Below are 27,599 nucleotides of genomic sequence, written 5' to 3' on the forward strand. Positions count from 1 at the left end.
TTCGACTCTGTCAACCACCACATCCTCATCGGCAGACTCGACAGCCTTGGTTTCTCAAATGATTGCCTCGCCTGGTTCACCAACTACTTCTCTGATAGAGTTCAGTGTGTCAAATCGGAGGGTCTGCTGTCCGGACCTCTGGCAGTCTCTATGGGGGTGCCACAGGGTTCAATTCTTGGACCGACTCTCTTCTCTGTATACATCAATGAGGTCGCTCTTGCTGCTGGTGAGTCTCTGATCCACCTCTACGCAGACAACACCATTCTGTATACTTCCGGCCCTTCTTTGGACACTGTGTTAACAACCCTCCAGGCAAGCTTCAATGCCATACAACTCTCCTTCCGTGGCCTCAATTGCTCTTAAATACAAGTAAAACTAAATGCATGCTCTTCAACCGATCGCTACCTGCACCTACCCGCCTGTCCAACATCACTACTCTGGACGGCTCTGACTTAGAATACGTGGACAACTACAAATACTTAGGTGTCTGGTTAGACTGTAAACTCTCCTTCCAGACCCATATCAAACATCTCCAATCCAAAGTTAAATCTAGAATTGGCTTCCTATTTCGCAACAAAGCATCCTTCACTCATGCTGCCAAACATACCCTTGTAAAATTGACCATCCTACCAATCCTCGACTTTGGCGATGTCATTTACAAAATAGCCTCCAATACCCTACTCAACAAATTGGATGCAGTCTATCACAGTGCAATCCGTTTTGTCACCAAAGCCCCATATACTACCCACCATTGCGACCTGTACGCTCTCGTTGGCTGGCCCTCGCTTCATACTCGTCGCCAAACCCACTGGCTCCATGTCATCTACAAGACCCTGCTAGGTAAAGTCCCCCCTTATCTCAGCTCGCTGGTCACCATAGCATCACCCACCTGTAGCACACGCTCCAGCAGGTATATCTCTCTAGTCACCCCCAAAACCAATTCTTTCTTTGGCCGCCTCTCCTTCCAGTTCTCTGCTGCCAATGACTGGAACGAACTACAAAAATCTCTTAAATTGGAAACACTTATCTCCCTCACTAGCTTTAAGCACCAACTGTCAGAGCATCTTACAGATTACTGCACCTGTACATAGCCCACCTATAATTTAGCCCAAACAACTACCTCTTTCCCAACTGTATTTAATTTATTTATTTATTTTGCTCCTTTGCACCCCATTATTTTTATTTCTACTTTGCACATTCTTCCATTGCAAAACTACCATTCCAGTGTTTTACTTGCTATATTGTATTTACTTTGCCACCATGGCCTTTTTTGCCTTTACCTCCCTTCTCACCTAATTTGCTCACATTGTATATAGACTTGTTTTTTTTTACTGTATTATTGACTGTATGTTTGTTTTACTCCATGTGTAACTCTGTGTCGTTGTATGTGTCGAACTGCTTTGCTTTATCTTGGCCAGGTCGCAATTGTAAATGAGAACTTGTTCTCAACTTGCTTACCTGGTTAAATAAAGGTGAAATAAAAATAAATAAATAAATAGACAGGTGTGTGCCTTTCCAAATCATGTCCAATAAATTGAATTTACCATAGGTGGACTCCAATCATGCACCTGAGCTCAAATTCAAGTCTCTTAGCAAGGAGTCTGAATACTTATGTAAATAAGATATTTCTGTTTTCTAAAAACCTGTTTTCATTTGTCATTATGGGGTATCGTGTGTAGATTGATGAGGATTTGTTTTATTTTGTCCATTTTAGAATAAGGCTGTAACGTAACAAAGTGGAAAGAGTCAAGGGGTGTGAATACTTTCTGACTGCACTGTATATATTTCAGGAAATGTGCATAGTGAACTCGTACACATTGTTAATACGTAAATAGAATGCACTATTTCAGAAAGTGACCTACCTCTTGCATGTCAATTTCAGACTGGGTAGAATTGATGTTCGCAATCTCCTCCTATCTGCAAGTTTAGCCAATGACGTAACACCTTATTGACATCTGACTTGAACCAACGAATAAAAATACACAAACATTTAATACATAACAACCCTGTTACACACCTACAGCTGTATGGCTGTTTAATTTGAGTGATAATACAGAAGGTATGTGTATCTCTGGTTTGGCCTTGTAGGCTATAGAGCTGGATTAGGCATTTAGAAGAGCTTGGATTTCTCCTTGTTAGTTCTGCTACCTACTGTAGACAGACCATTGTCCGCTTTGCTCTGTTAATTACTCTGCCAATGTGACCCTGGCTCTGTCCTATCTTCATCACACCCCCATCAGAGATAACTTGGATATGCTTTTCTCCAGACAGATTGAAGTTTCCTGAGCCGTTACCAGAGTAATCCCTAATGGCAAAATGAAAGTTCTGGCTACATGTCTGTAGCAGACACGTTTTCAATCTGCCAGATTCTCGGCGTGTCTCAGGCCAAGAGTAGAGCAGAGCTCAGGCTCAACATCTGCAACACATTATTGAGATGGTCCTGTGTTCTTCTCGAGTCTATCCTCCAGATTCATATTCAGCCATTTGGAGCCCGACGTTATTAATCTCTTATTAAGGTAAATAAAGGCTAGTTGAGTCAGAGTACATTTTTCGATGAGAGGTACTAATCGTTTTCAACGCCTTCTCCTGCCCCGACAAGACCACAAGGGAAATTTCACTTCAATCTTGTTAAAAGTGAGGTTTTGTTTTATTTTCACAGTAATGGAAAAATAACCAAATTGACAAAGTTAAAGATGTTTGGCTTGTTGCTCCATATCAGATGGATTTATTAGTCTACATGAAAATGACAAACAATGATTTAAACAAATGTATTGAAAAAAAGCATGTGTTCACTAATTAAAGACAATAACCATGCTGGGCCCTGTTTCCTACAAGCATTTTAATACTAAATTAGAACCTTCGTAGGAGCATTGTTAAATGTCTGAGATTCCCAAAACCATCGTTATTAACGTTGCACTTGAAAACGCTCATAATCCAACGCCTGGCTCAGACCATTCGTACAACTGTTAAGTGGGCTCCCGAGTGGTGCAGTGGTCTAAGACACTACATCTCAGTGCTAGAGGCGTCACTACAGACACCCTGGTTCCATTCCAGGCTGTATCACAGCGGTCTAAGACACTGCATCTCAGTGCTAGAGGCGTCACAACAGACCCTGGTTCGATTCCAGGTTGTATCACAACTGGCCGTGATTTGGAGTCCCATAGGGCGGTGCACAATTGGCCCAGCGTCGTCTGGGTTAGGGTTTGGCCGGGGTAGGCTGTCATTGTAAATAAGAATTTGTTCTTAACTGATTTGTCTAGTTAAATAAATCATTAAAAGCTCCTCGTTAAATGCTTTTTCGCCCTCAGAATATCTCCACTAATCATAGAATCACATGATTTATCCGTCTCTCTGTGACCGCCGATAACTCCAGAACAAAGTTGACTACAAAATACAAAGTTACCAATGTCTTTTCAATTTATACAAACAAGAGACATATAAAAGATGCTTCAAATGAAACCAAGCCATGGTAAAAATGGTTAGAATGATAGGAAATTAGCTAGTGCCATGCTCTTATGAACTGAACCACATACAGGATCACTACGATACATACGTAAGTACAATACTGTAGTGCTGGCCATCCAGTCACGTTTGCTCACGCACAACACGACAATCCCCACAATGCAATACTGTAAAATACAATACACGATTACAATACAGGTGGATGATATTTTTGTATATGTATATTAGGATACCCATTAGCTGACGTCAGTGGTGACAGCTAGTCTTACTTGGGTCCGACACATGACGGAAATTACATTACAGACAAAATGCTTCACAATTTATTGTCATCCTCATCAGCGAACCACCCACCTTCAGGCCATGGATGAGGCATACAACGATTTCCATCCAGACCTATGTTAGGCTTAGATTCACAATGCCAAACGTTTTTTTCCCACATGCATGAACAATGAGGATATTTTTCTGTGACTTTGATGAAAACCTATGGACAAATGATCAAGACAAGGCTCAAATTACTGCCTGCTAAACAATTTTTCTTTCTTTCATTTATTTTGTTTTGATTACATTGTGAAAGATGCCTCCAATGATCACACCTTTGATCACACGTGGGATAGAAATGATGGAAATGTGATGTTTAGTCATTTTTAATGGGTAGTGCTAGTGTAATACTTCATGTGAAAACAGTGTAATGTACTGTAATTTACAATACTGTAGCATGCTACATTCAAAGGACAATTAACTGGTTGTTAAAAGAACTACCGTTTTATTTTATTTTTTATCTCACCAAATATACGTTTAATGTGAAATATAATCAATACATTGGTTTAATCACCAAAACACAATATAATGATATCTTCTCAATGTACAGTTTTAATTTTGGATACATGTTTACTGTATAGGGGTTGCATTTCTTTTTTCTTTCTTTTTTGGGGGTGGGACTTTCTGGATTGTTTGCATGTTGGTAATGTATTGTATTGATATTGTATTACTGCACTGTAGGAACTAGAAACATAAGCATGTCACTGCACCTGCTGTAACATCTGCTAATCTGTGTACACAACCAATGCACTTGAATTTGATTAGTTACATACAGTACATCTCTGAACTTGTCAATATCAGATATTTTTTTTCAATATACTGTGAATTTAAATCATATTAGTCATCATCATAGCAGTACTTTTGAGTATACAGTATATCATATTTATGTTTCTAATTTACAGACATACATTTTCATGATGTAGTTCTCATAATCTGTACTAGACAAGCCAGTTGGCATGATAAATCTACAGGTTTACCAAACGGTTAGGTGATCATCAATTAAGAGCAATTAGGTTAAGTAATAGTACAAGTAATAGTACTCTTTTAACAAAAGAGAAAAGAATCATATCAAAAGTAATGTGAGAATTGCATTGTGAAAGGCAAGTACTTTATATGAACATGTATTGCAATGTGAAACATGTATTTCTAGATGAAACACTGATTAAGTTTGGTGAAAAAGTGACTGTATGATTGTGTGTGTTATACTTAATCAATTGAAAATGTGCTTAAAGTTTTGAAACAAGTGCTTTTTGAGTTTTGTACTAACAGTTGTGAAAATGTACAACATACTTGAGGAAATTCCACCAAAACAATGTACAAGATGTAATTATGTTGTGTTTTGGTGATTAAACCAATGTGTGGTGAAAGATGTCTACAAACAAAATTAATGCACAAAACTAATACACTGAGTCAAGCCATCTCAACCTTATCTGTGGTCTATGAACCCCTCAGCATCCCTTGTCTAACCACCAGCCATGTCTTTCTCTCCTGCTGTGTGTGTATGTGTGTGTGTGTGTGTGTGTGTGTGTGTGTGTGTGTGTGTGTGTGTGTTTCAGTGGACGAGACACTGGTGAGACTGGTGAATGGATCAGGTCCTCACGAGGGGAGAGTGGAGGTGTTCCATGAGAGGCGCTGGGGAACGGTGTGTGACGACGTCTGGGACAAGAAGGACGGTGACGTGGTCTGCAGGATGCTTGGCTACACAGGGGCCTTCGAGATCCATAAAACAGGCCGGTTTGGACAAGGTAACCCAGCTAGCACATTTGGTTCCTTTGAAGTTGTGGGAATGTAAGTTGAGCTTTACTTCACTTTACTGACTTCATTGTCCTCATGGGGAAATTTTGTTGCAGTGTCATGTACACGTTTAAAGTGGCGTTTAAGTACAAAACAAATTGACAATACAACTTTCATAACAATTACAGTACATACCAATAAAAAGAAACTAGCCTGCTGGCCTTACTGAGTCGATAGGAACATTAGCCCGAGCTATTTCGGAGGGATATCACACCTGGCACAAATGATTGTCTAGCTTTGTTTTTCCTGCCGAGGGGTGCCCTATCTCTGCATCCAGAGGGGAGTAGTTCAAAGTCCGGGTACACGGGGTGGCTTGGGTCAAAAATGATTTAGATTTTGGGTCTAAAATGATTTAGATTTTTGGTTTCCCATTAGTTCTGAGAACGAAGCCATACATTTCCTGAACGGTAAAACTGAAGGTTTTTAAACATTCTGAGAACAGATGTAAATATGTTGCCTGTTCCTGGAACGTACATTTTTAGGTTGCAGGGAGGTTCTGATAACGTTTTACTATGGTCCCCTGAAAGTTTTCCTCTGAGGTTTTATTAACGTTCTGAGATTGGACAAGATAGGTTACTTTGAGGTTTTTGGATAACTTCCTTAAACTGTCACTGAATGTTTCAATAAGACTTTATAACACTGCTAGATTAGTTTGGGTTGACTGTTTAGAACTCCAAACACCGATAGGACACATGGAAATGAATTTGCTTAGGCATTAATCATGCAAAAACATTTCTTTATTATTGTGGCATGGCATCAGTGAGATTCAAACCTTTGATCTTCTGTTCTCTAACCATGGAATTAGCTCACTGTGCCACCAGGATGGAGCTAGCATCAGGAGTTGCAACAGAAATTATTTCCCCATAGTTTCATTCTGAACAAAACCATTTTTCTTTTTGTTGTGTTCCACTGTTCCGACCTGTTTTGAACTGGTTCGAATGCCAAAAAACTATCTGTTTATATCGTTCTTTCTGTTCCTTTTTAAACCTCTGAAATCTTTTTTTTTTTTTTTTACATTACATTAGCTCAAGATTAAATTACTTCACCAATCAGTGCAGATAGTGCAGCTTGCTATGGAGCGGGCAAGCTGTAGTTATTTTAGCCTAAGCAGCCGATAGTGCCTGGGTGCTGCCTAAGCTATAGTTGTTTACATGCACAATGGACCACCAAGTGTAGTGAGCGAGATGCGACTGAAATTTTGCAGGTGGGGAGAGAGCGAGAGAGTGGAGGAGGAGGCTTGGCTTGAAGTGCTGGGCATATTGTTATGACATGCATTATCTGAATTAGGCCTACGGAGGAGAGGCTTCTATGGAGGAACTTTGAATGTCTTTGAACTTCCGAGAGCTAGCTAGCTAACTGCCTTGTGTGTGCAGAGAGGCACCAGAATATAAAACAGTTAATAAATCCAATGTGAAACGTGATAACTATAATGCCCGTAACTAGCATTGGAAAAGGTCATCCATTCTTCTCCAATTAAACATCTATCCCTAATTTCTGAATCACGCTTGTAAATTCAGTAGGCTTCAGTTGTCACGCCCTGACCGTAGATTGCTTTGTATGTTTCTATTTTTAGTTTGGTCAGGGTGTGATGTGGGTGGGTATTCTATGTTTTTGTTCTAGGTTTGTATTTCTATGTGTTTGGCCTGGTATGGTTCCCAATCAGAGGCAGCTGTCAATCGTTGTCTCTGATTGAGAACCATACTTAGGCAGCCTGGTTTCACCCTTGAGTTGTGGGTAGTTTTCTGTCTCTGCACCAGACAGAACTGTTTTGTGTTGGTCTATTTTTTGTTATTTTGGTCTTATTTTGTTCTGAATTTAATAAATATGTATATGGATAAATAATTAATAAATTCCATTAATAAATATGGACACTTACCACACCGCATATTGGTCCGATCCCTCCTACTCCTCCTCAGACGAAGAGGACAGCCGTTACAACAGTAGCTTAGGCTTCGGAGGGGGAGGGGCACGTTGCCTACACACACGTACTGGCCAATATTTTCAGCTAGCAGGCAGACACTGGACTAAGTTTCTAAGTGACAGAGTGAGGGCTTTGGCATAGGCACCTTGTTGCGTTATTTGTGGGACAAAAACAATATGCCTGGAACGTAAAACAATGTCATTAACTAGTTACCATGCTTTTAAAATAATGGTTCTGTTTCGGAACAGTATAGATCACTTTCGTTCCCATTTCTGATTCTGTTCATCAAATGTTTTTGTTCTTTTCAGGTTTTCTGTTCTGTTCCCAGAAACGGTTCCAACCCCTGGCTAGCATGTCATGTTTTTTTTACTCATACAAAGCAATTCATTTTAGTCTATTCAAACAGACCCCATTTCATAGGAAACAAGCTCTCATTCAGATCAGGGTCATTTAGTGGACCTGAACACACTTAACAAGATAGAGAATAGAGAGAGTTTTGTTGATGCTGAGAAAGGAATGTATATGTTTTTAAATAACATTCTTAGAACGTTCTTTGAATGTTACTAATGTTTTCTTGTGGTTTTTACATTTTACAGAAAGGTTTTTTCATGTTCTGAGAACATTACTTTATATAGAACCATGAGGAAACTGACAGAAAACATTATGCTAAATACTGAAATTCCTATTGAAGAACGTTGTTTCTTAATGTTCTCAGAACAAATTGAGAACGGAACATTACTTTAAATAGAACCACGAGGATACCTGGTGGAAACGTTATGCTTAAAATATTGAAATTCCCACAGGAGAATGTTGTTTCTTAATGTTCTCTGAACTATTTGAGAACATTCCCAATGTCAAGCCAGTTGGAGAACATTCCTAGAACTGTAATGTAATCAAATGTAAACATGTTTGAACTTTTAGGAAACGTTCTGTTAAAGTAATGAAATACCAAGAAAATAACGGTATTTTGTCAAGTTCCTTAAATGTTCCAAAGCCAAACAACTATCCTGCACAATTCCCAGAACGTTGTGGGAAGGTTGTATGCAAAATAACCATAGGACAACCACACTCTCACCAAGCTCTAAGAAACATATGGTTCTCAGAACATTATGTGCTAGCTGGGAAGCCACTTTGCAGTTTATCTTCATCTAGTTAGGAACTAACTACAGTACAGACTGTCATAAATGTGTTTCAGGGTGTTGGATTATGATTTTTATCATTTGTTTTTGTAATTGTACTTTTTTTTATGGTGGGTATTAGTGCACACAGCAGTAGAATACTACTGAGATTCATATAAGTTTATATGGAAAAATCATAGGAGCCAGATGCCATCAAAAAAGTCCCAGTGGTAATATCTGTTTCCTCTATGACCTTTTTTCAACAACTACCATTACATCACACACACACACACACACACACACACACACACACACACACACACACACACACACACACACACACACACACACACTGTTAGGTCCAATCAACACATTATGGTGTATTAATATTATTTGTTTCTGGGAATACTTATTCCAAGAGCCATGCTTTAAAATGTATTATAATTCACATTGGCTTTTGAGGGCGTATGTTATTTGAGGACGAATGAAACAATTGTAAATGTGTCTTTCATAGACCCCATTTGTGAGGCTAAGTTTTCTTTTCAAGTTTGCTTCATGTTCATGCTGCACTCAAGATGTTTCAGTTATTCAATGTAATGTAGTTGGTTGTGCTACGACTTGGAGTCGGCACGTTAGCACTTTATGGTGCTAAATGTGGTAGAAAGACCTTTGAGCAGAACTCTGATCATACACACTGTTCGCCAACATTCGAAGGGAAAATATTGCTCACACCTAAAGTTCAAAATGTTTCTGTGAACAAACGGATTGAGTAGATAGACAATAGGCCAGGCCTTCGTGATTGGTCCGTCCTCGACAATACCGTTGGTCATAAAGTATATGGAAAACAATATGGTATGATATTGACTTACACATCCTGTTCTTAAACATGAGAGGGACAGGACTCATTTGAACATTAGGGATACTACTTCTTTGGAGCCAAGACACACAACGATAGATAACATTGCTGAAATTGAGACATTACTACCAAACAACACAAATAATTCTCATTACAGACTTCTATTTGCACGCTATATCAGACCAGCTCTGTTAAATAGTTTGATGGTCTAGTCTGCTGGCTCCAACTAGAGCAGGATATATTGATGTTATATTGGCCTCTAATGGTCTTTCATCAAGTCTGTCTATGAATCCTCTCACCCCGTACACAGCCTCTGATTGGTCTATGGAAGGAAGCCCTCATGCATATCTGTAAACTCTCATCATAGAGTCAAATAAATGAACGTCTGATTCAGGTTTATAAAAACCATATTGTGCTTTTTGTGCTTGTTATTTTGTCAGCATTCAAATATAACCCTGATGAAATCTGATTCAAATGTGGAGTAAGACAGACATGCTTATGCTAATGTAACTTTGTGGGAACCTTTGTTGGGACAGAGACATTCATATGACATATTGCATCTTAGAAACATATATTATGTGGATTGGTTTGATATACTGTATATATAGTTTATCTGTGTGGTTTTCTTGCATGTATATTAGACCTTGTTGTTATAGATCAAACCAAGTTGGGTTATGTTAGACATATATTTAAGATCCTATGTCTTCGATTTATGTTAGTGAACTTCTCAAACCTGCTTATTTAGCAAGTAAAGTCATTTAGATCGCAAAAAGAGCACAGTGGTAGAACAATAGACAGAGTGTAAAACCATCCAGCCCTCAAGCACACAAATGCATTCCCATCAGATTTACATACTGATTGATGACGTGACCTTTCTTCTCAAAGCGCATGATGAATTCATTGTCCCAAGTCTACCATTGTAACTCCAAACTCATCATGAACAATGGAATTCCTAAGGTGCATTTATACATTGTATATTCATTTTGCACATCATTCTTCAGACAGCAACAATTCATTAAGCCATCCCGGAGATCTTGACTGGGTCTTGAAATAATTTTAATTTGGATCAAGAAGCAGGCGCTGGGGGGTGTTGTCATGTTTGTTTGTCGGCCTCCCAGCTCTGTCTTCAATGTAATTGATACAACAATAAACCCAGTTTCAGACAGAGGTTCCATGCCAGAGGTCCCCTCTGGTGGTGCTTAGCTACCCTAGCTGATGCCTGTGGACGGGAGAAAGGAGAGTCTTGCTCCAGTCTCCAGAACCTCTGTGTTTGTGGAGACACGGCGTGCTCTCATCCCTCTGCCAGATATCTGCCTCACATTAACGCTTCCAAGAGCTCTCAGAGGAGACTCGTGTGATGAATTACTCAGCAGACTGAGGGGCTAGGAGAGCTAGGAGAGGAGCCTGAGTATGGCCAGACTAGACTCTGCTATCACAGTCTCTTCACTTCAGATAAAGGCTGTGATTTGAGAGAAAGAATAGAACATCAGAGCCTGATACTTGGCTGGCCCCATGCAACTCTTTTTAACATCAGCTATCAGAGCAGCTAACCGATCACTGTACATAGCCAATCTGTAAATAGCACACCCAACTACCTCACCCCCATACTATTACTTACCCGCTTGCTGTTTTGCACCCCAGTATCTCTACTTGCACATCATCATCTGCACATCTATCACTCCAGTACTAATGCTAAATTGTAATTATTTTGCCTCTATGGCCTATTTATTGCCTACCTCCCTACTCTTCTACATTTGCACACACTGTATATATATTCTTTCTATTGTGTTATTAACTGTACGTTTGTTTATGTGTAACTCTGTGTTGTTGGATTTTGTCGCACTGCTTTGCTTTATCTTGGCCAGGTCGCAGTTGTAAATGAAAACTTGTTCTCAACTGGCCTACCTGGTTAAATAAATAAAGGTGAAATAAAAAAATATGAAAAATGTCTTTGAAAAAATCCTCTAAATCCCTCCTTTATAATCTCAGTTGAAAACCAAATGTTTCTGTAAGTACTGGAGTGACCTGCACTGTCAGGTAAATCTTGACTAAAGTGTTTCCTCTCTCTCTTTCTATCTCTCTCTCTAATATATTGCCCGGTCTATTTCTACAGGTACTGGGCTCATCTGGATGGATGATGTGGCCTGTGTTGGGAATGAGGACACCATCCACCAGTGCAAGTTCTCAGGCTGGGGCAAGACTAACTGTGGGCACGTGGAGGATGCGGGGGTGACATGCAACACCTAACACCCACTATTTTAACTCCCACTGAGTTCAGTTCTAAACTGCAGAGTTAAATTGCAGATGACAGGCAGCGTGAGGTAGAGCAGAGGGGCTGCGTTCTGACGCCCTACACCTACTCACTGCTGTGGGCAACTGATTTGACTTCAGACCCCTTTAGGGCCTCATGGCCGACTTTGTTCAAGTAAAGTAGGTTTAACAATAGCTGAACTAGATTCAGTGCCTATAAAGGACCAACTTAAAAAATGGTCAGTCACAAATGTTTGTCCAATTGTTGACAGATGACGCGATTACAAAGAAAATAAAGGGAACTAATGCCATTTGAAATAGGTGTATGGCTTGGCCCCAGTACGATTGATTGGTTTGTGTCTGTCGATTTCAACATTTCTGTCTGTGGAAGCAAGCATTGTTTTTTTATCATCATGACTTAGTCTCTCTCTCTCTCTCTCTTTCATTCTTCTCCCTTCAACTGGCTAATTTTGATTATGTTAGAGTGCAGCCAAAAATGCCTCTTTCTTCATCGACAATTGCAGGGGCGGTTTGGAGACTAACGGTTGGTTTATGTATGGAAACCAGGACTAAAGTAAGACAAATTACAGCCCTAGATGGCTTTTTATATTTTGGGAACATTTTTATGAAATGGTAAAACATGCAACGACTTGAGGTTTATCACAGGAAACAGGGAAATATAGATTGTGTGAAATAAGCGAAACCAACCGCTGATGTAATACACTTTCAAATGTAAATCAAGTGTTTCCATGAGCATGATATCTTTTATCATAGATTTCTGTAGATGAACCTAGACAAATATTGCTTTGGGATAAGCAAAGATATGTGCTGAGGTCCTGAGGACTAGGTTTGATATACTCTGAGACACATAAATCTGGACTATCTCTCAGTTTTTCATTTGAAGCGTTGAAGCAGCTCCCCTTTAGACATGGTCCTCACTTTCATCCACTGAGGTTCATATTCAGACAAGTGCTATTGAGGTGTTATAGAGTGCTATAGAGCAGTGGAGGTTGGTGGGAGGAGCTATAGGAGGACGGGATCATTGTAATGGTTGGAATGGAATAAATGGAGCGGTATCGAAGACGTCAAACATATGGAAACCACATTTTTGACTCCATTCCTTGATACCGTTCCAGCCATTACAATGAGCCCATAGCTCCTCCCACCAGCCTCCAGTGCTATAGAGTTTTCTGGTTCGAATACCTGAGCCGACAAGGTGAAAAATCTGTAGATGTTCCCTTCAGCAAGGCACTTGACCCTAATTTGCTCCAGGGGAGCCGTACTACTATTGCGGATCCTGTAAAACAACACATTTCACTGCACCTATCTGGTGTATGTAACAACTGTCAAAGATAACACCTTACTCTCTTTGTATATTTTCATTCAGATTGGTAATGCTTCCCTCTTGGGAAAGAAACTATAAAAAAATATTTTCTATTGGAATTCTTCAGAATTATTTTCATAGAAAGAAATTATTCTGGTTTTGTAGAAATACATATTCCTGCAGTATGTGATCATTACTATTATAATCCACTCTCAAATATTCAACTAGGGTGCAGTTAGTCTGTGAACATAGAGGTAATTGTTGCATGGATCTTCAACTGTTCTGTAAATTCATCAGTCATGCAATGCCTTTTCAAGTACAAGGGAGCAGCCTGCACACAATTTTGATTTGCATAACAGGGACCACAAACCCAAGTTCCACTTTAGGAACATACTATCAAATACTAGGATGCTATAATTGCCACAGTATGTGAAGTCAAGATTGGTTGATTTATTATACCATGGTACCCCTGTAACTCTTTTATTGGACAAGATTTAATAAGGACTTTTGAGGAGTGTAAATATCTGTTTATCGATTGTGCTGGTGATAACACCCGGCCCACATGAAAAAATACTACAGTTTACTATAGAATACTACAGCATTTACTATAAAATTCTGCAGTAAACTGTAATACTGTAAAATACTATACTACACACTGTAGCATCCCTCGATCATGTGTGGTAGTACTTACTAGAGAACATTGGAATATACCGTAGAATACTATAGTAAATACTACAGTATTATCTGCAAAGAAAACACTGTAGTAATTACAACAGTAATGTCCGCAAAAACACTACAGTCGGCAAAAACACTAAACTTTTTAAAACTATATTAAATACTACAATATTTAATTAGCCCATTCCCCTCGGTTGTCACTAGTTACCACAGTCGCATAGTCTTTTAAGCCCCGCCTATTTCTACAATTTATCTTCTTAAAATGTGATTTTAAACCTAACTGTAACTTTAACCCTAACCTTAAACACACTGCTAACCTTATACCTACCTTAAATTTAGATGAAGAATCCATTTTTTCCCCCATACATTTATATTATAGCCAACTTAGACTTTGTGGGTATGGTAACTAGTGGAAAACATTCCCCTCCCCCATATTCCAATTTGTTCCACCCATAAATTAGAAACCTACATGCCAAGTATAGACCATATATTGTGTTACCCACAGATTATAGGAAAGAGCAGAAGTGCCAAATTATCTGTTTAGACCCCAGTCTCAACTACATACAGATAATCTTTTTAGTACTTGTCCAGTAGATTTCCTCAAGGACAAAGCCTCCACTTATGTCAAATATAATAAAACAAAAACACTATAGTAAGTACTACAGTAATCTCTTAAAAAAAACATTAAAAACTGTAGTATATACACTAGTTTTATTTTACTACAATAATTATACCATAGTTAACTGTAAATATACAGTATACCACAGTAAATACTACAGTGAATATTACAGTAAAGTCTGCAAAACACTACAGTGAATACTATAGTATTTATACCATAGTATAGTATTTTTTCATGTAATTTGAAATGTTTAAATACAGTGAATATGTGACAATATGTCATATGTTTATTAGATAATAATTTGAAACTTGATATTTCTTGCTGATAAAAAAAAGATAATGTACTGTTGAAAGAATAAAATGGTATTCATTTGTTTGTGTGGACATTTATTTTTATTAAAATGAGGTTAGAGGCAATTCAGTAGAAAGCGAAGTAATCCTATCCCATACTATAGCTACAGTAGGGTTTCCCAAACTTGATCCTCGGGACCTCAAGGGTATTTGCCCTAACAGTACACAGCTGATTCAAATGATCAACAATTGATGATTAGTTGATTATTTGAATGAACTGTATAGTCCAACGGCAAAGCCAAAACGTGCACCCTTTGGGGTCCCGAAGACCGTGTTTGTGAAACCCTGCTGTAGCTACATCAAGAAAACAGGTGAAGATGGAGAGAAGACGTTGGGCATGGCATCTCTGGATTGACAACTGAGAAGCAATTACCTTAAAAGTGGTTCCACATGGAGGACGGATATAGAAATGACTGCTGGAGAATCACCTGATCACCTCAACATATGGTGAGCCTAGGGCAGGGGAAGGAAACAGTGTTCCTGGAGTGCTGCAGGTACTGCAGGATTTTGTTCCAACTAGGCACTACACCTGATCAACTGAGCTAATTGATCAGTTCAGTGATTGCCTAAATTGAACACACCTGGTTTCAGGTCAGTTACATAATAAACATGAAGTCCCTGCAGCACTCCAGGACTAGGGTTGCCTACCGAGAACAAAGACTGTGAATCACAAGTGAGGGGAAGATGCGTTAAACTTTTATTGGGGGATTTTTAATTTAAATTTTAAATTTTAAAATGTTAAATATTTTTTTGTATGCAGGTAATAGCACATTCATTTTATCATATCAAATGTTTGGGTCTTTGGTACATCGAGGTTCTTACTCTCTGATTGTGGGAGTCTTTAGCATCTGGAACTGTATCAATCTATTTTCTACTCTCAGTTTTATGTCAAACACAGACAAACAACACTGTTTATTTGAGGTATGACATGAGGACAATATTTGTTAAGGGATATTTCAGTGGAATTCACAGATGGACAAAAGAACCATTTGACTCTTATCCTCTTGTACCCACAAGGCCTCTCTGGCATCAACATCCATGACTGTTCCATTGAGTCAGCTCTGTATGAGGATTTGAAATGACAATCTGTGAATCTATTTACAGTGATTTTGTGCAAGGGGTAGTGGGCTCAACAACTATATCTCTTCAGTTCATTTATGGAAAGAAACCACATTGTTCAGAGCAGGCTCACATCACATAACTCAGAGAGAAAGGGCAGTTCCAGCAATCAGCACTACTTGACGTGTAACTTTAAAAAATGAGTATGTTCCAAGGCTGCACTTCGAACTGCTACCCCAGAGCCCTCCAGAACTCCCCCATATTCCCATGAGTATTCTGGACAGGATCAACTCTATAAGAAAGATTTGACAGCCGCTGTTTGCTATTGTAAACTAGCAAGAGTTATCGGTGGCCTTTGGCCTGGATTTCCTGAACAGTCTTCCATCTCCTGTGTCTGAATGTTCAGATGAAGCTGCTGTTGGAACATGCACATTCTGTTGACATGTCCATATACAGAATTGATTAACATATGCACACTGGATATGATCCAAATAAAAAGTTAAACAATAAGCAAGAAATTGTCAAAATGCAGTTGATTATTCAAGTAAAACCATGGACAAATAAACCATGTTCTGTATACAACATTTGACATTGAAAACATGCATGAAGTGATTAAATTGTGGATTTCCCCAATTTGAGCAGAGCTGAGGACAGCTCTTTCTTCCCCTCCAGAGCCCACACTGAGGTTTGACCAAGGAACACATATGTCTATAAAAACAACCAAAACATGTAGCAACAATGCACTGTCTTCATATTAAACTATGTTTCTACAATGTAGTGCTGAATGAAAGAGGGGAAACAACTAGGGTATTGAAATGGTTCCCACCAGTGATTAAACAGCATGCAGTACCACCTGGAAGGGCAGTATGGCTGGGGCATGTTCTGCCCATTGCTATGGGGATGTTGTGTAGCTATGCACATGTGGCGAAATTGGGTAAGACACGTGTGCCTCAACTGTGCTTGGGATCATTTCAGACACACATGCAGGCTGCAGCAGACATCTGCTCAAATGTGGCTGGTTAAATAACAAATTAAACAGGGGGTTGCAGAAAATCTGGATATCTGTTCTGCCACTAGAGTCCAGGGTTTGGGCCCCAAACATGAAAATGTAAGATACATAAACTTTTTTTAAACTTGCGTAAACAGTCTGTGAGAGAGTGCAGAACATTTGCATATCTTTTCTCCCCTTAGAACACACCATATCAGTCAAGAAAAAGAGACACATGCATTGAACATAATTGTTGTTTATAAGAGAGATAAACAACATGGGTTTGACAAGTTGGCTCTGCATGAATCTCACATTTAAGTGCACTACAGTAGGCCTTCATTGATTTGGAATCTGATATATTATGGTACCACAGGACCATCCTCCTTGCTCAACACACCACTGGTGGTCACATCTACCTATTTATAACCTGTGGTCATGACTTGCACTATACGTTTGTAAGATGTTTAATGTAGGTTAAAGCACTTTGGTGCATCTACATGTATCCACCATCCACATAGACTGAAGGTCCACACAAACAACATACCTCTCTATTTAGCTCCTATGCCTGCCCTCTGCTGGTGTAATACATGTATTTTACTTGCATATATATATATATATTAAAAAAAAAAAAAAAGTTTTTTAATTATTATTATTTTTAAATCAAACCAGAAGCACCATTAGCTACATCATGACATTATATTATACACCACTGTGTCCATGCCACTGACCTGTATTTCAAATAGTTGGTGGGCTCAATCTGAGCAGTGTAGGCTGCTGAGGGGAGGACGGCTCATAATAATGGCTGGAACGGAGCGATTAAGGTGCTACTAACCTCCTGTGGCTCAATCACTGTATATATCTATGGGTTACATATTCAGAGGGGGTGGGTTACAAATGCGGAACACACATTTCGGTTGAATACATTCAATTGTGCAACTGACTAGGCATCCACTTTCTCTTTTCATTACATATTTTAAAACGCTTTTTCATTTGACAGACGTGCCGTTTGTCCTTCTAGCGCGCCTGTACTTGACCTACGTAAACAATTTTTGAACGAAAGCTGGGCGCGTTTTCTGCAGGTTTTGTGATGAAGACATAGCTAGCTACTTGACAGAAATTGGTAAGAAATAATAATGAGTGAATTTATCCCATTATGCTTTAGTTACATAAAACGATAATAATCGTACGTTTGAGTAAATTAGCATGATCGCTAACTTTGGGTCCCTGCGATAACGTTAGATCACTGACGGTTGTTGAAGTTAGCCTAGCCGAATATGTAACTTACTGTTAAGGCATTACCGTCTATGAATGGGAAAAAGTTCGCCTAGATCAGTGGCCTAGCCTTAGATAACACGTTAGCTAGCCAGTCAGCTGTGCTAGCATTGAATAATTATTTTACCTCTGTCACATCTCTATTCACAGATCTAGGAAAGAATGGATTCCACTATTGCCAGTGATGTGAATGGATTCAAGACGCCCTGCAAACCAGACAGGGCGAAGAGCATTCTCTCTGGTAGCACTGCCAGTCCTAGAACTCCCATAACCATCCCTGCCTCCCCTTTCATGAAGAAACTGGGATGTGGAACTGGGGTGAATGTGTATCTCATGAACAGGTTTGTTTTGTTTAGCTTCTTCAACGTCACCCATGATTTTGGTGTGCCACGAGTCATGACCATGTTCCAATGTGCTCGTTTTTTTAGAGTTGGTAAACTGAACCTGTCTCCATGGGCTGTCAAAAAGATCAACAACAAATGTGCCTCAAAGCAGGTGGGTGTCTACCAGAGACGACTCTGTGACGAGGCAAATATCCTGAAAGGCCTGCAGCACCCAAACATTGTTGGTAAGAATGAAAATTTTTGTTTTTTATACAGTGTAATGACCTATACTCTACATGAAAAGGGCTACCGTACTTGTACATATTATAAAGATTGTGTTGAACAAATCCCAGTCCATGCAATATTTGGTTCTTGATATCTGTATTAACAGCCATATGATTTGACAGGATTCCGTGCCTTCACCACTGCCAATGATGGCTCTAAGTGCCTGGCCATGGAGTATGGTGGGGAAAAGTCCCTGAATGACCTGATAGAGTGGCGACGAGAGGAGGGCCTGAAGGCTTATCCAGCTGCCACCATTGAGAAAGTGGCCTTGCATGTGGCACGTGGCCTACAGGTAACCTCGTACTCATCTTTTGAACCCAGTTTACACCTGGTCTAGGTCTGGAAGGGGTGGGTAATTGAGCGTGCATGTACACAGAAAGCTGTAATACCAGGAGTACTGTAAACTGGTTAGGCTTTGATGTGATTATACAGATAGGCTAATTGATATGGATGGCCTTTATTCATTTCTCGTGCTTTGGGGAAGTCGGCAAATGTAATGTAATGTAAGCAAATGTAATTGAAGATTGCTTTTATACATTTCCCCCAACTCAATCCTCCTCTGATGTGAATACAGACATGTGGTGAAGGGTCTTTGAGTTTCTCCTCTATTGGTGTTATTACAAAAACTATTTGAGGTTCACGATTTCAAATGTTCTGTAATCCCCTGAGGGGGTGTTTTTTTAAGTGTCACTGCTGAGTGTAGATATCTTTAATTCATTGCCTAGCTATGACCAAATAAACTTTAAAAGCCACCATGAAAATCCCCTTAAATATCAATGTTCCTGTTTTCTCTTTCCCTCTCATTGTTCCCAGATGCTTCATGTTATTCCATCTTTTAATGTGAGTCAAACACATGACTGTACAATTGTTATAGAAGTATAGGAAGGGAACACTGAAATGTATTTCCACTTTCTCCAGTACCTTCACAACGAGAAGAAGCTATTACATGGCGACATGAAGTCTTGCAATGTTGTCATCAAGGGTGACTTTGAGACTGTCAAAATCTGCGATGTGGGAGTCTCCTTGCAGTTGGATGAGAATATGAAAGGTAGATGTCACCATCTGAGCTGAATATATCCAATTAAACACTGTGGAAAATGGGCATTACTTGGTATTTTGGTCGTTAGGCCTCGTTTCCCCATGTTGTCAAACAACCTGCCCTTTTCACTGTTAGTGTGAACCTGAGAAATTAGTCTGGTGTAAACACTGATTAGACTTTAACAAAGTACATTCCTACTAGCCTGGTTTAGGACTCTGGGAGTAATGCCAAACTTCTGTTGTTCCTGCAAAGTAGCCTGTAGATGATTTTCACAATGTTGCACGCACTCATGTCATGAGCCTAATGGAACGAATGCCAAGGGCTTTCTCATAAACACAGCCTGGGAATTCATGGTAGTGATGCTGTAGGGAGGGGTATAGAGTAACAATGTACAGGTGGTTTGCCATGTAAACAATGCCTGTTTTCATGAGGTCATGGAACCTCTCAATGAAAAGGGCACAATCAATACAAGTTTATGTATTCTTGTATTTCAGAAATAGGCTTTAGGCCTAGGCAAAAGTGACTCATTCCGGGTGTCAAGTGAAATGCAATAAGAGTTTAGTTTACCTCAAACCAAATGCAGAAGAGCGAGAACTTTGTTTAATGCACATTAATCATTTTATATAGACTAAAATTGGTAATAGTTTCACCCTTTCATGCAGCTTGCTTGTAAATGCTTTGAGCAATGTGTGATTAATTATAGTTAAGAGATGTTAACACTGGCAAGAAAAATGAAAGGGGATCAAAAATGTTTACAAAACCTCAATTTCTGTTACTTAGGCTTCAAAGCAAATACATTCCTCTTTATTCTTCAATAGTTTCTTAAACATGTTCCCAACTTTAAGATCTTTACATTCTATTTTGGGATTTTCTGAGAACCACAAATACTCACAAATAAACTGTTGGTCAAATGTAAGAACTCGTAATATGCCGAAAAACCCTGGCTTCAATCACTGTATAACGTGTTTAAACCTATTCCTGTTTCTGCCTCTCTCAGTGAGTAACCCCAAAGCAGAGTACGTTGGCACTGAGCCGTGGAAGCCCAAGGAGGCTCTGGAAGAGGGAGGCGTGATCACGGACAAGGCAGACATCTTTGCCTACGGACTGACCCTGTGGGAGATGATGACTCTGGCCATGCCTCACTTGGAGATTGAGAACAGTGAGGAGGAGGGTAAGGAGAGTTCTCATACTCTGGCTGTATTTGAATCTAGAGCTCTTTTTAAAAGGCTATTTCCCTTACGTTAACTTGTTTTAGATAATTACTTCATAAGATCTGAGATTTGTCACTGTTTGTCAAACAATATCACTTGCTCAATGATTGCTTAAATATAAAAGTTTATTGTAAAATTACTTCTCTTTTTAGATGTCTCAATGGACGAGGATGACTTTGATGAGGATTCCTACTATGAGAGGTTGGGCACCCGACCGGCGCTGGACTCTGAGAGTCTTGGGGGAGCCTACCAGAGAATGGTGGAGCTCTTCTGGCTCTGCACGGAGGAGAATCCACAGAAACGCCCGTCGGCTGCCCAAATAGTTCAGGTTCTGGAGTCCAACGTCATTGTCATAGACTGATCAGTTAGACTAGTCTCATCTCATTCAAACCATACTGTAATGTTGACTAGTCTTGTTTTCGTATCCAGAAACCTTTCCTGTTTGTCTTGACTTGTATGTATGCAATGTACGGTATTCTTAGGTGAATTGTAGTAAACAAAATGTCTCAGTAAATTGATAAACCATTTAAAGAAGCTGCTTTTCTAAAGACTAATACTTCAGCATTTTAGTAGTGTCATGTCAAATTGATGTGGGCATACATTGTGCAGCACAATCTGAAACTGAACATGTAATGTAAAATAGAGGAAGGAATTCTCAGCTGAAGCAGTCAGATTGTTAATGATCATGCAATTAAATTAATATGCTTAGATGCTCATCGTCATTAAGACTAGCCTGACTGAAATTGTATCTTTATCAACTTAACTGTGTTATATACACTGAACACATGCACAAAGCTTCTATCAAATTTTGTGCACAAATGTGTTAGGTGAATGGATTCTCAAAGGAGAAATTCTGACAGGTATGGCATATCAAGAAGCTGATTAAATGGCATGATCATTACACAGGTGCACCTTGTGCTGGGGACAAGGCCACTTTAAAAGGTGCAGTTGTTGCAACACGCGTCTCAAGTTGAGGGAGTGCACAATAGGCATGTTGACTGTAGGAAAGTCCACCAAATCTGTTTCCGGGGAATGTCAATTTCGCTACCATAAGTACCAACTGCAGACCAAATGTAACCACGCCAGCCCAAAATCTTTGAATGTTGCGTTTTATATTTTTGCTCAGTATAGATATTTAGCTCACAATGCATTTCTGTAAGTAGCAGCAGCACATAACGGTTAGTTCTATTGCTGACAAACTACTCTACCCAAAATGCACCTGTTTCACTAGAAGACCGCAGCATGACATGTATTTTCCAAGAAATTATGATTCTGAAGTGTGATAAGAGGTAAAGATTTTATTCAAACTATGTACAAGATGTAGAAGAGATCAATCACCATCTCTTCAAAGTAAGTTACTACATATTGTCCAGTTTAGCATTCTCTATGAAATGGGCTTTAAAATGTGTGATTAGAAATGATGCATGTATGTCCATTTAAAAGTGGTAACGGTAGTGTGATAATGTAAATGTATATTTTCCTACGTTTAACACATACTCATTAAAGGACCAAAAAATGTCAAATGTAATTTCAGCCTTAACCAATGAAATTGTAGACCATAAACGCAGGCGTCTCGCAGTACTTTGTGGCGAACAGTTTGCCGTCTGGGGTAGGGTCAGAGAAGGCAATTTCCTCCTTGGTCAGGTGGCCCCCATACATAAAGGAGTTTCTGAAATGACAAAAATACATTCATTAAAATGGGACATGACCTTTCCTGGTTAAATCAGGAATAACTCAGTTTATATATCACTGAAACGAATGCACCCTCAAACCAGTAGCTATCCACATTTTCCATTGTTGTGCAGACCACATCCCTTACATTAACAACATCCATTTCTCAAGTCGTTAGCACTACCCAACCTGTAATAATTCTCTTACCGGACGGTGTCGAGCATCCTTGTGGCGATGCCCTTCCTACGGGCCAGGCTGAACACCCAGATACGGCTGACCCCACAGATGGCCTTCTCTGGGGTGATAGAGCAGCACCAGACCCTGTGGTGCTCCATGAAATCCTCCTTGGTCATGTCCTTAGTCTGCTCTGGCTGCTCCAGCACTCTGAAGCCCTGGAAACAAAGGGCAAGATAGCCCAATCATTCATCAGTCACTCAGCTAGATATCCCTGTAAGAGAGCAATCCACTCACCAACTACACCTAGTTAGAAAGTGAGAATAACCAACCAAGTGTGTTTATGATTGAATCTCCTTGAGTACTCCCCTATTGGTAGTTATCTGTCATATGTGCTCTGCAATGAGGCATCAGATGACCATCCCGTCACTGGCCCTCATGAACAGAGTTGACAGCAGAAATGACCGTGCACTAAAGCTCACGTCTGATTCTATCTGAGCGTATATTAGTTAATTTCTTGATAAATCAAACTTCATCTTTCGCAAGCACGCGACCGGAAATTAACATTATCACAGGCCTTTACGTCACCATAGTCGGGTAGAATACTCCTGATCCATTACTGAAAAACCTACCATGTTTGGAGCGTGACACATTTGAACAGAGCGCAAAAGTTTAGCAGCACTGGAGAAAATAGATTTTACCTGTCGTATGTGCTCTGCAATGAGGCAGCCGACGACCATCCTGTCACTGTTCACAAACAGATAGGTTTTAGCCTGGCTGGGGCAGCTGAGGGACACTTGTTGGAAGCCCAACTCATTGTCAGCCAGTTGCCTCACATCTTCTGCCTGATAAACATTAAGCATGAACAAGTGGGTTCAGAATTCCATTCACACCAAATGCATAAACACAAACTGATGTGATTGATACAGTTGTGGGAAAAAATATTAGCATCCTTGCACTTTTCTTAAATAATTCACAATTTCTTCTGAAATAAGTTGAAGTTGCAAACTTTAGTTCCCCACACCTCAACATTGCAGAAACAATTTTATTTTTGTAAACTTAAGTTTACAATTTTAAATTGAGAAAATAAAGACAAATGGCATGGACAAAATTATTGGCACCCCAGCTAGTACATGGTTGCACAGCCTTCGGCCAAGATAGAAGCATTTGTTGGCAGTTGTTCATCAATGAGCTTGCTGGACCATTCTACTAGCAATTTGGCCCACTCTTAAGCAGCAAACTGCTCTAATTCTTCAATGTTTGAGGTTATGCCCTCCACCAACTGCTGTTTTCAGCTCTCACCATAGGTTATAGATATGACAGAACAGTCCAGCGCTTCTTGAACCAATTCTGTGCTTTTGATGTGTGTTTGGGGTTGTTGCCCGGCTGGAAGACCCACAACCTTCAAAAGGGACCGTTTTTGGACGCTGGATTGAACATTGCAATCCAAAACACCTTGATAATCTGCTGACCAGAGGCAGCTAAGCAACCCCACAGCATTATGGAAACCTTCCCCATGTTTGACTGGGAGGATGGTGATCTTTTCTTTGAATGCTTCATTTGGCCGTTGGTAAACATAGGAACACTCTGACCGAGGCACATCTAAGCCTTATTGAACTTCTCAAAAACCCACCTAAACAAGCCTAAATCCTGGGGAAATGTTCTGTGGACCAATTAAACACAATAACAATCAGCGTTTACTGACGACCAAAAGAAGCATTCAATGAAAATAACACCCTCCCTACAATCAAACAAAGGGGAGGTTTGATAATGCTGTGGGGTTGCTTTGCTGTCTCTGTTACTGGGGGCCATGAATGTGCGCAAGGAGTTTTGTTGACCAATGTTCAACCCAGTGTCCAAAAACTGTCTCCGTTGAAGGTTGTGGGTCTTCCATTTTAGAAGGGAATTATTTAAGAAAAGTGCAAGTACTGTACCTTTCTGACAGCGTATTTTGGATCATCTGGTAGAACCAGAATGATTTTTCCATCCCAGAAATCTGCTACCACCCTCTCTTTCTTCCAGCCCTGGGAACGAGAAGGAAACATTGATTAAGCAGCCGTCAGAAATCAAGAGAGAGAGAGTGGTCAGTTACATTTTCCCCCCACTAAACCATGGCAGACGATTTGGCTAAGCTTTTGTGGAAAAAATAATGAGCCACTCTAAAAGCAACATCCTTAGGGCAACTTGTACACATCAGTAGGAGGGAGGAAACGCCTGGGCGTACGCACCACAAACTTAATACTGTCCAGAAAACGCTTATGGAACTGTGTGTGCTGGAAATTGTCTTCCAGGCTGTCTGCACTGTAGATCATGCCACATGACCCACACGTGGTGGCACCAAACTGCTTCTGGCCTGCATCCTGAGGTAAACACAGAGCATTAGCAGAGCTCACAGATGGCAGGGAGAGAGAGGTAACAGTCATCATCAACATTTCCATCCATTAATCTATACATCAAATGATTTACTTACAATGATGAGTTGATCATCAGCCTCAGCCTGTTTATTCAACTCTCTCTTCCTGGCTCTCCTCTCTTTAGCAGCAGAGGGAATGGGGTGACCAAGGAAAGAGGGGGTGCTGCAATTCATTGGAGAGGCCTGAGCTGCTTTCCTCTGGGGCCTACAGGGAGAAAATAAACATTATAATAAATGCATATACACTCCTGTATACAGTGTTACAGAGTTAGTACTACTTGACCACGTGCGAGACTGTAAATAATTTCCTCCCTGGAAGGCAGTAAACCATTTTAGCTGAAAATAAACAGAAGTGGTTTTTGCCTACCTCTTTGATTCAGATCCAAAGATTGTACACACAGCTGAGGATTCTACAGAATCGGCTAAGGAGTCTAAAGGGGAGAGAGAAATCATAAATGAAAAAGACATTTGATTTTAAGTAAAAACATATGAATGATAATTGACCAATGACAAAAAAAACAACCTTTGACTGGACTGCTGATACAGGTTAATGGGCTAATATCACTGAGATCAAACACTGCATGAGAGCCTGCATCCGTGATAAAGTCCTCCTACAAACAGTGAAAGAACAATATAATAAAATGTAGTATGTGTATACACTATGCTTTGTTAATTATTTCCCCACAGGATTAACAGACTTTGAGAATCAGGCTAAACACGTTTCCAGTGATATACAGCTCACCTGAGTGTTTATTTCTGGGGATCCTGAACATGTGGGAGACAAAGATATGTTTAACACAATGCTGACATCCTTGGTCATGCCATATGTCTCTGCTATAGCTCTGGGTGACAGGGCCTCAGGTGACTCTGGACTCTTTAGCAAATCCTGGACACTGGGTGGAGACTGCAGCTCTTCCTGCAGTTTCTTCACTACAACAGCACATCGCTTTGGAGATGGGGCTTTTTGTTTTTTCTCTTGTTTTCCCTCTGACGCATGAACCAGAGCATTTGTTTTCTCAAAACTCAAAGCTGGCTTGGTAGATTTCGGGGCAGACTTTTTGTACATGGAGGCTGGCTTTTTTCCTGTGCTGAAAAAGGCAGCCCCAACGAAGATCTTAGGCTTGGGCTTAGACTTTAAACCGCCGAAGGTCAAGGGGATGCCTTTTTTCGGCTCCACTTGCTTTGTGCTGGTGGGTGCTTTAGGCTTTGAGGAATTGATCAGGCTTGATTTGAAGTTGCCGCTTCCCTTTAAGCCATTCTTCATTCTGTGTACAGCGGCCACTTTCTTGACCTTGTTACTGTTAATCATCCTCTTTTTCTCAGCATCCGTCAGTCCTCCATACGGATCCACAGTGGTCAGCCTTGGCAGTGATTTGGTCTCATTCAGCATCTTCCTCTCCAGGGGTGTCAGGTACAAAGGTTTGCGTTTACCATAGAAGGACCCTGTAACCACAGCAGGCTGGAATGGAGAGGCTCTCTTCTGAGCAATCTTTAGGGGAGATGGAGCTGGTGATATCTGAGGGGATGGGCAGTTCTCCTTCTCCTGGTGTCTGGCTGACATCTTCTTTAGTGGAGACTGGTGCAGCCGGGGTGACTTTCTTTTCAGGGGAGATCCTCCATCCTTGACAGGCCTTTCGGCTGGGCGACTACAAATGTTGTAGTAGAATAATAAGGATGTTAGTCAATGTTATATGCATGATTGATTGATTTAACACATATGATGGACTAATGCACATCTTGTAACGCACCTGTGCTTCCTTGTAGTACTAGGCATCATGTTTCTAACTTCACTGGAGGAATAAATAGCATCAGTAAATGAACCATGCGTAATCAGTTAGCATAACAACAATAATACATTATAATTGAAATGCAAACATAATGTAATTTAAACACTGAACAGTTATTGTTAAATATCTTGACGCTAAATATTTGTGAAGACAGCAGTCTCTGCCAGCCAGGGTTCAGTGGCTGAGTGAATAATATTTGGAGGGATCATGGATTGCCATAACTACCCAGCTACAACACTGTCTGGTTACTAAACTAATTTTAGCTAGAAGTTTGCTAGATACTCGTTTTTGTGCCTGGCGGGATTCTTAATAGTTAGCTAATTTAGCGTACAGAGTTGAAGTGCACACAGGGGTGTATTCATTATGCCTGTTTTGCAACAGGAACCGTTTAAGTTTTGCTACGACGGTAGGTCCCTCGCAGTTTCGCTGTTTGCGGTTCCGATTGGTTCTTTAGCGGTTACAAAACATAATGAAAACACCCTAACAGTAGCTGACTTTCAAAATCAAAACGTCATGCCATCTAAACACTTTTGCTAACTGACTTTAATCAAATACATTGTTTTTTCACAAACACATACCAAGCAGACGTTATCCACAACGTAACAAAGTTAGAAAGCCACAACCAGCGTTCTGTTTCCCCGCGGTTCTTTCACAGACTGTTTTGAATAGCGCGCGCCTCTTTGCAAAACA

The 27,599-nt window shown here is 40.1% G+C and overlaps 3 protein-coding genes across 4 annotated transcripts in view; 2 read left to right on the forward strand and 1 right to left on the reverse strand.

The window, feature by feature from the left end:
- Positions 1-14,708, forward strand: part of LOC115107753 (scavenger receptor class A member 5) — an 88,639-nt gene extending 73,931 nt beyond the window's left edge. For both annotated transcript variants that reach the window (XM_029631366.2, XM_029631367.2), the window contains exons 8-9: positions 5,337-5,525; positions 11,583-14,708. In XM_029631366.2, coding sequence (XP_029487226.1) covers positions 5,337-5,525; positions 11,583-11,716 — 323 coding nt within the window. In that variant the 3' untranslated portion in view covers positions 11,717-14,708. The remainder of the gene's footprint in view (positions 1-5,336; positions 5,526-11,582) is intronic.
- A 3,038-nt stretch (positions 14,709-17,746) lies between these two features.
- Positions 17,747-21,398, forward strand: LOC115107755 (lymphokine-activated killer T-cell-originated protein kinase homolog). Its single transcript, XM_029631369.2, has 7 exons — positions 17,747-17,854; positions 18,157-18,347; positions 18,435-18,574; positions 18,737-18,906; positions 19,533-19,662; positions 20,651-20,824; positions 21,017-21,398. The coding sequence occupies exons 2-7, from the start codon at positions 18,169-18,171 to the stop codon at positions 21,223-21,225; spliced, it is 1,002 nt and encodes a 333-aa protein (XP_029487229.1). The 5' UTR covers positions 17,747-17,854; positions 18,157-18,168; the 3' UTR covers positions 21,226-21,398.
- Positions 21,399-22,142: 744 nt separating this feature from the next.
- Positions 22,143-27,581, reverse strand: LOC115107754 (N-acetyltransferase ESCO2-like). The gene is made up of 11 exons (XM_029631368.2): positions 27,488-27,581; positions 26,871-26,912; positions 25,865-26,768; positions 25,646-25,733; positions 25,490-25,553; positions 25,180-25,327; positions 24,938-25,069; positions 24,644-24,733; positions 23,411-23,554; positions 22,743-22,927; positions 22,143-22,533 (listed from the first exon to the last, which is right to left on the reverse strand). Exons 2-11 carry the CDS (start codon positions 26,897-26,899, stop codon positions 22,401-22,403), a joined length of 1,917 nt encoding a protein of 638 aa, XP_029487228.1. The 5' UTR covers positions 26,900-26,912; positions 27,488-27,581; the 3' UTR covers positions 22,143-22,400.
- Positions 27,582-27,599: the final 18 nt, after the last annotated feature.

Source organism: Oncorhynchus nerka, linkage group LG24, assembly GCF_034236695.1.
Source record: "Oncorhynchus nerka isolate Pitt River linkage group LG24, Oner_Uvic_2.0, whole genome shotgun sequence".
Lineage (NCBI taxonomy): Eukaryota > Metazoa > Chordata > Actinopteri > Salmoniformes > Salmonidae > Oncorhynchus > Oncorhynchus nerka.

What these genes read in the sequence shown, in the direction of transcription:
- LOC115107755 (XM_029631369.2), top strand. Translation starts at nt 18,169, where the DNA reads ATGGATTCCACTATTGCCAGTGATGTGAATGGATTCAAGACGCCCTGC. An exon ending in GCAGCACCCAAACATTGTTG is followed by an intron (nt 18,575 to 18,736) that starts GTAAGAATGAAA and finishes ATGATTTGACAG; the next exon opens with GATTCCGTGCCTTCACCACT. An exon ending in TGAGAACAGTGAGGAGGAGG is followed by an intron (nt 20,825 to 21,016) that starts GTAAGGAGAGTT and finishes TTCTCTTTTTAG; the next exon opens with ATGTCTCAATGGACGAGGAT.
- LOC115107754 (XM_029631368.2), bottom strand. Translation starts at nt 26,899, where the DNA reads ATGATGCCTAGTACTACAAGGAAGCACAG. An exon ending in AGTACTACAAGGAAGCACAG is followed by an intron (nt 26,769 to 26,870) that starts GTGCGTTACAAG and finishes CAACATTTGTAG; the next exon opens with TCGCCCAGCCGAAAGGCCTG. An exon ending in AGGATGCTCGACACCGTCCG is followed by an intron (nt 22,534 to 22,742) that starts GTAAGAGAATTA and finishes TTGTCATTTCAG; the next exon opens with AAACTCCTTTATGTATGGGG.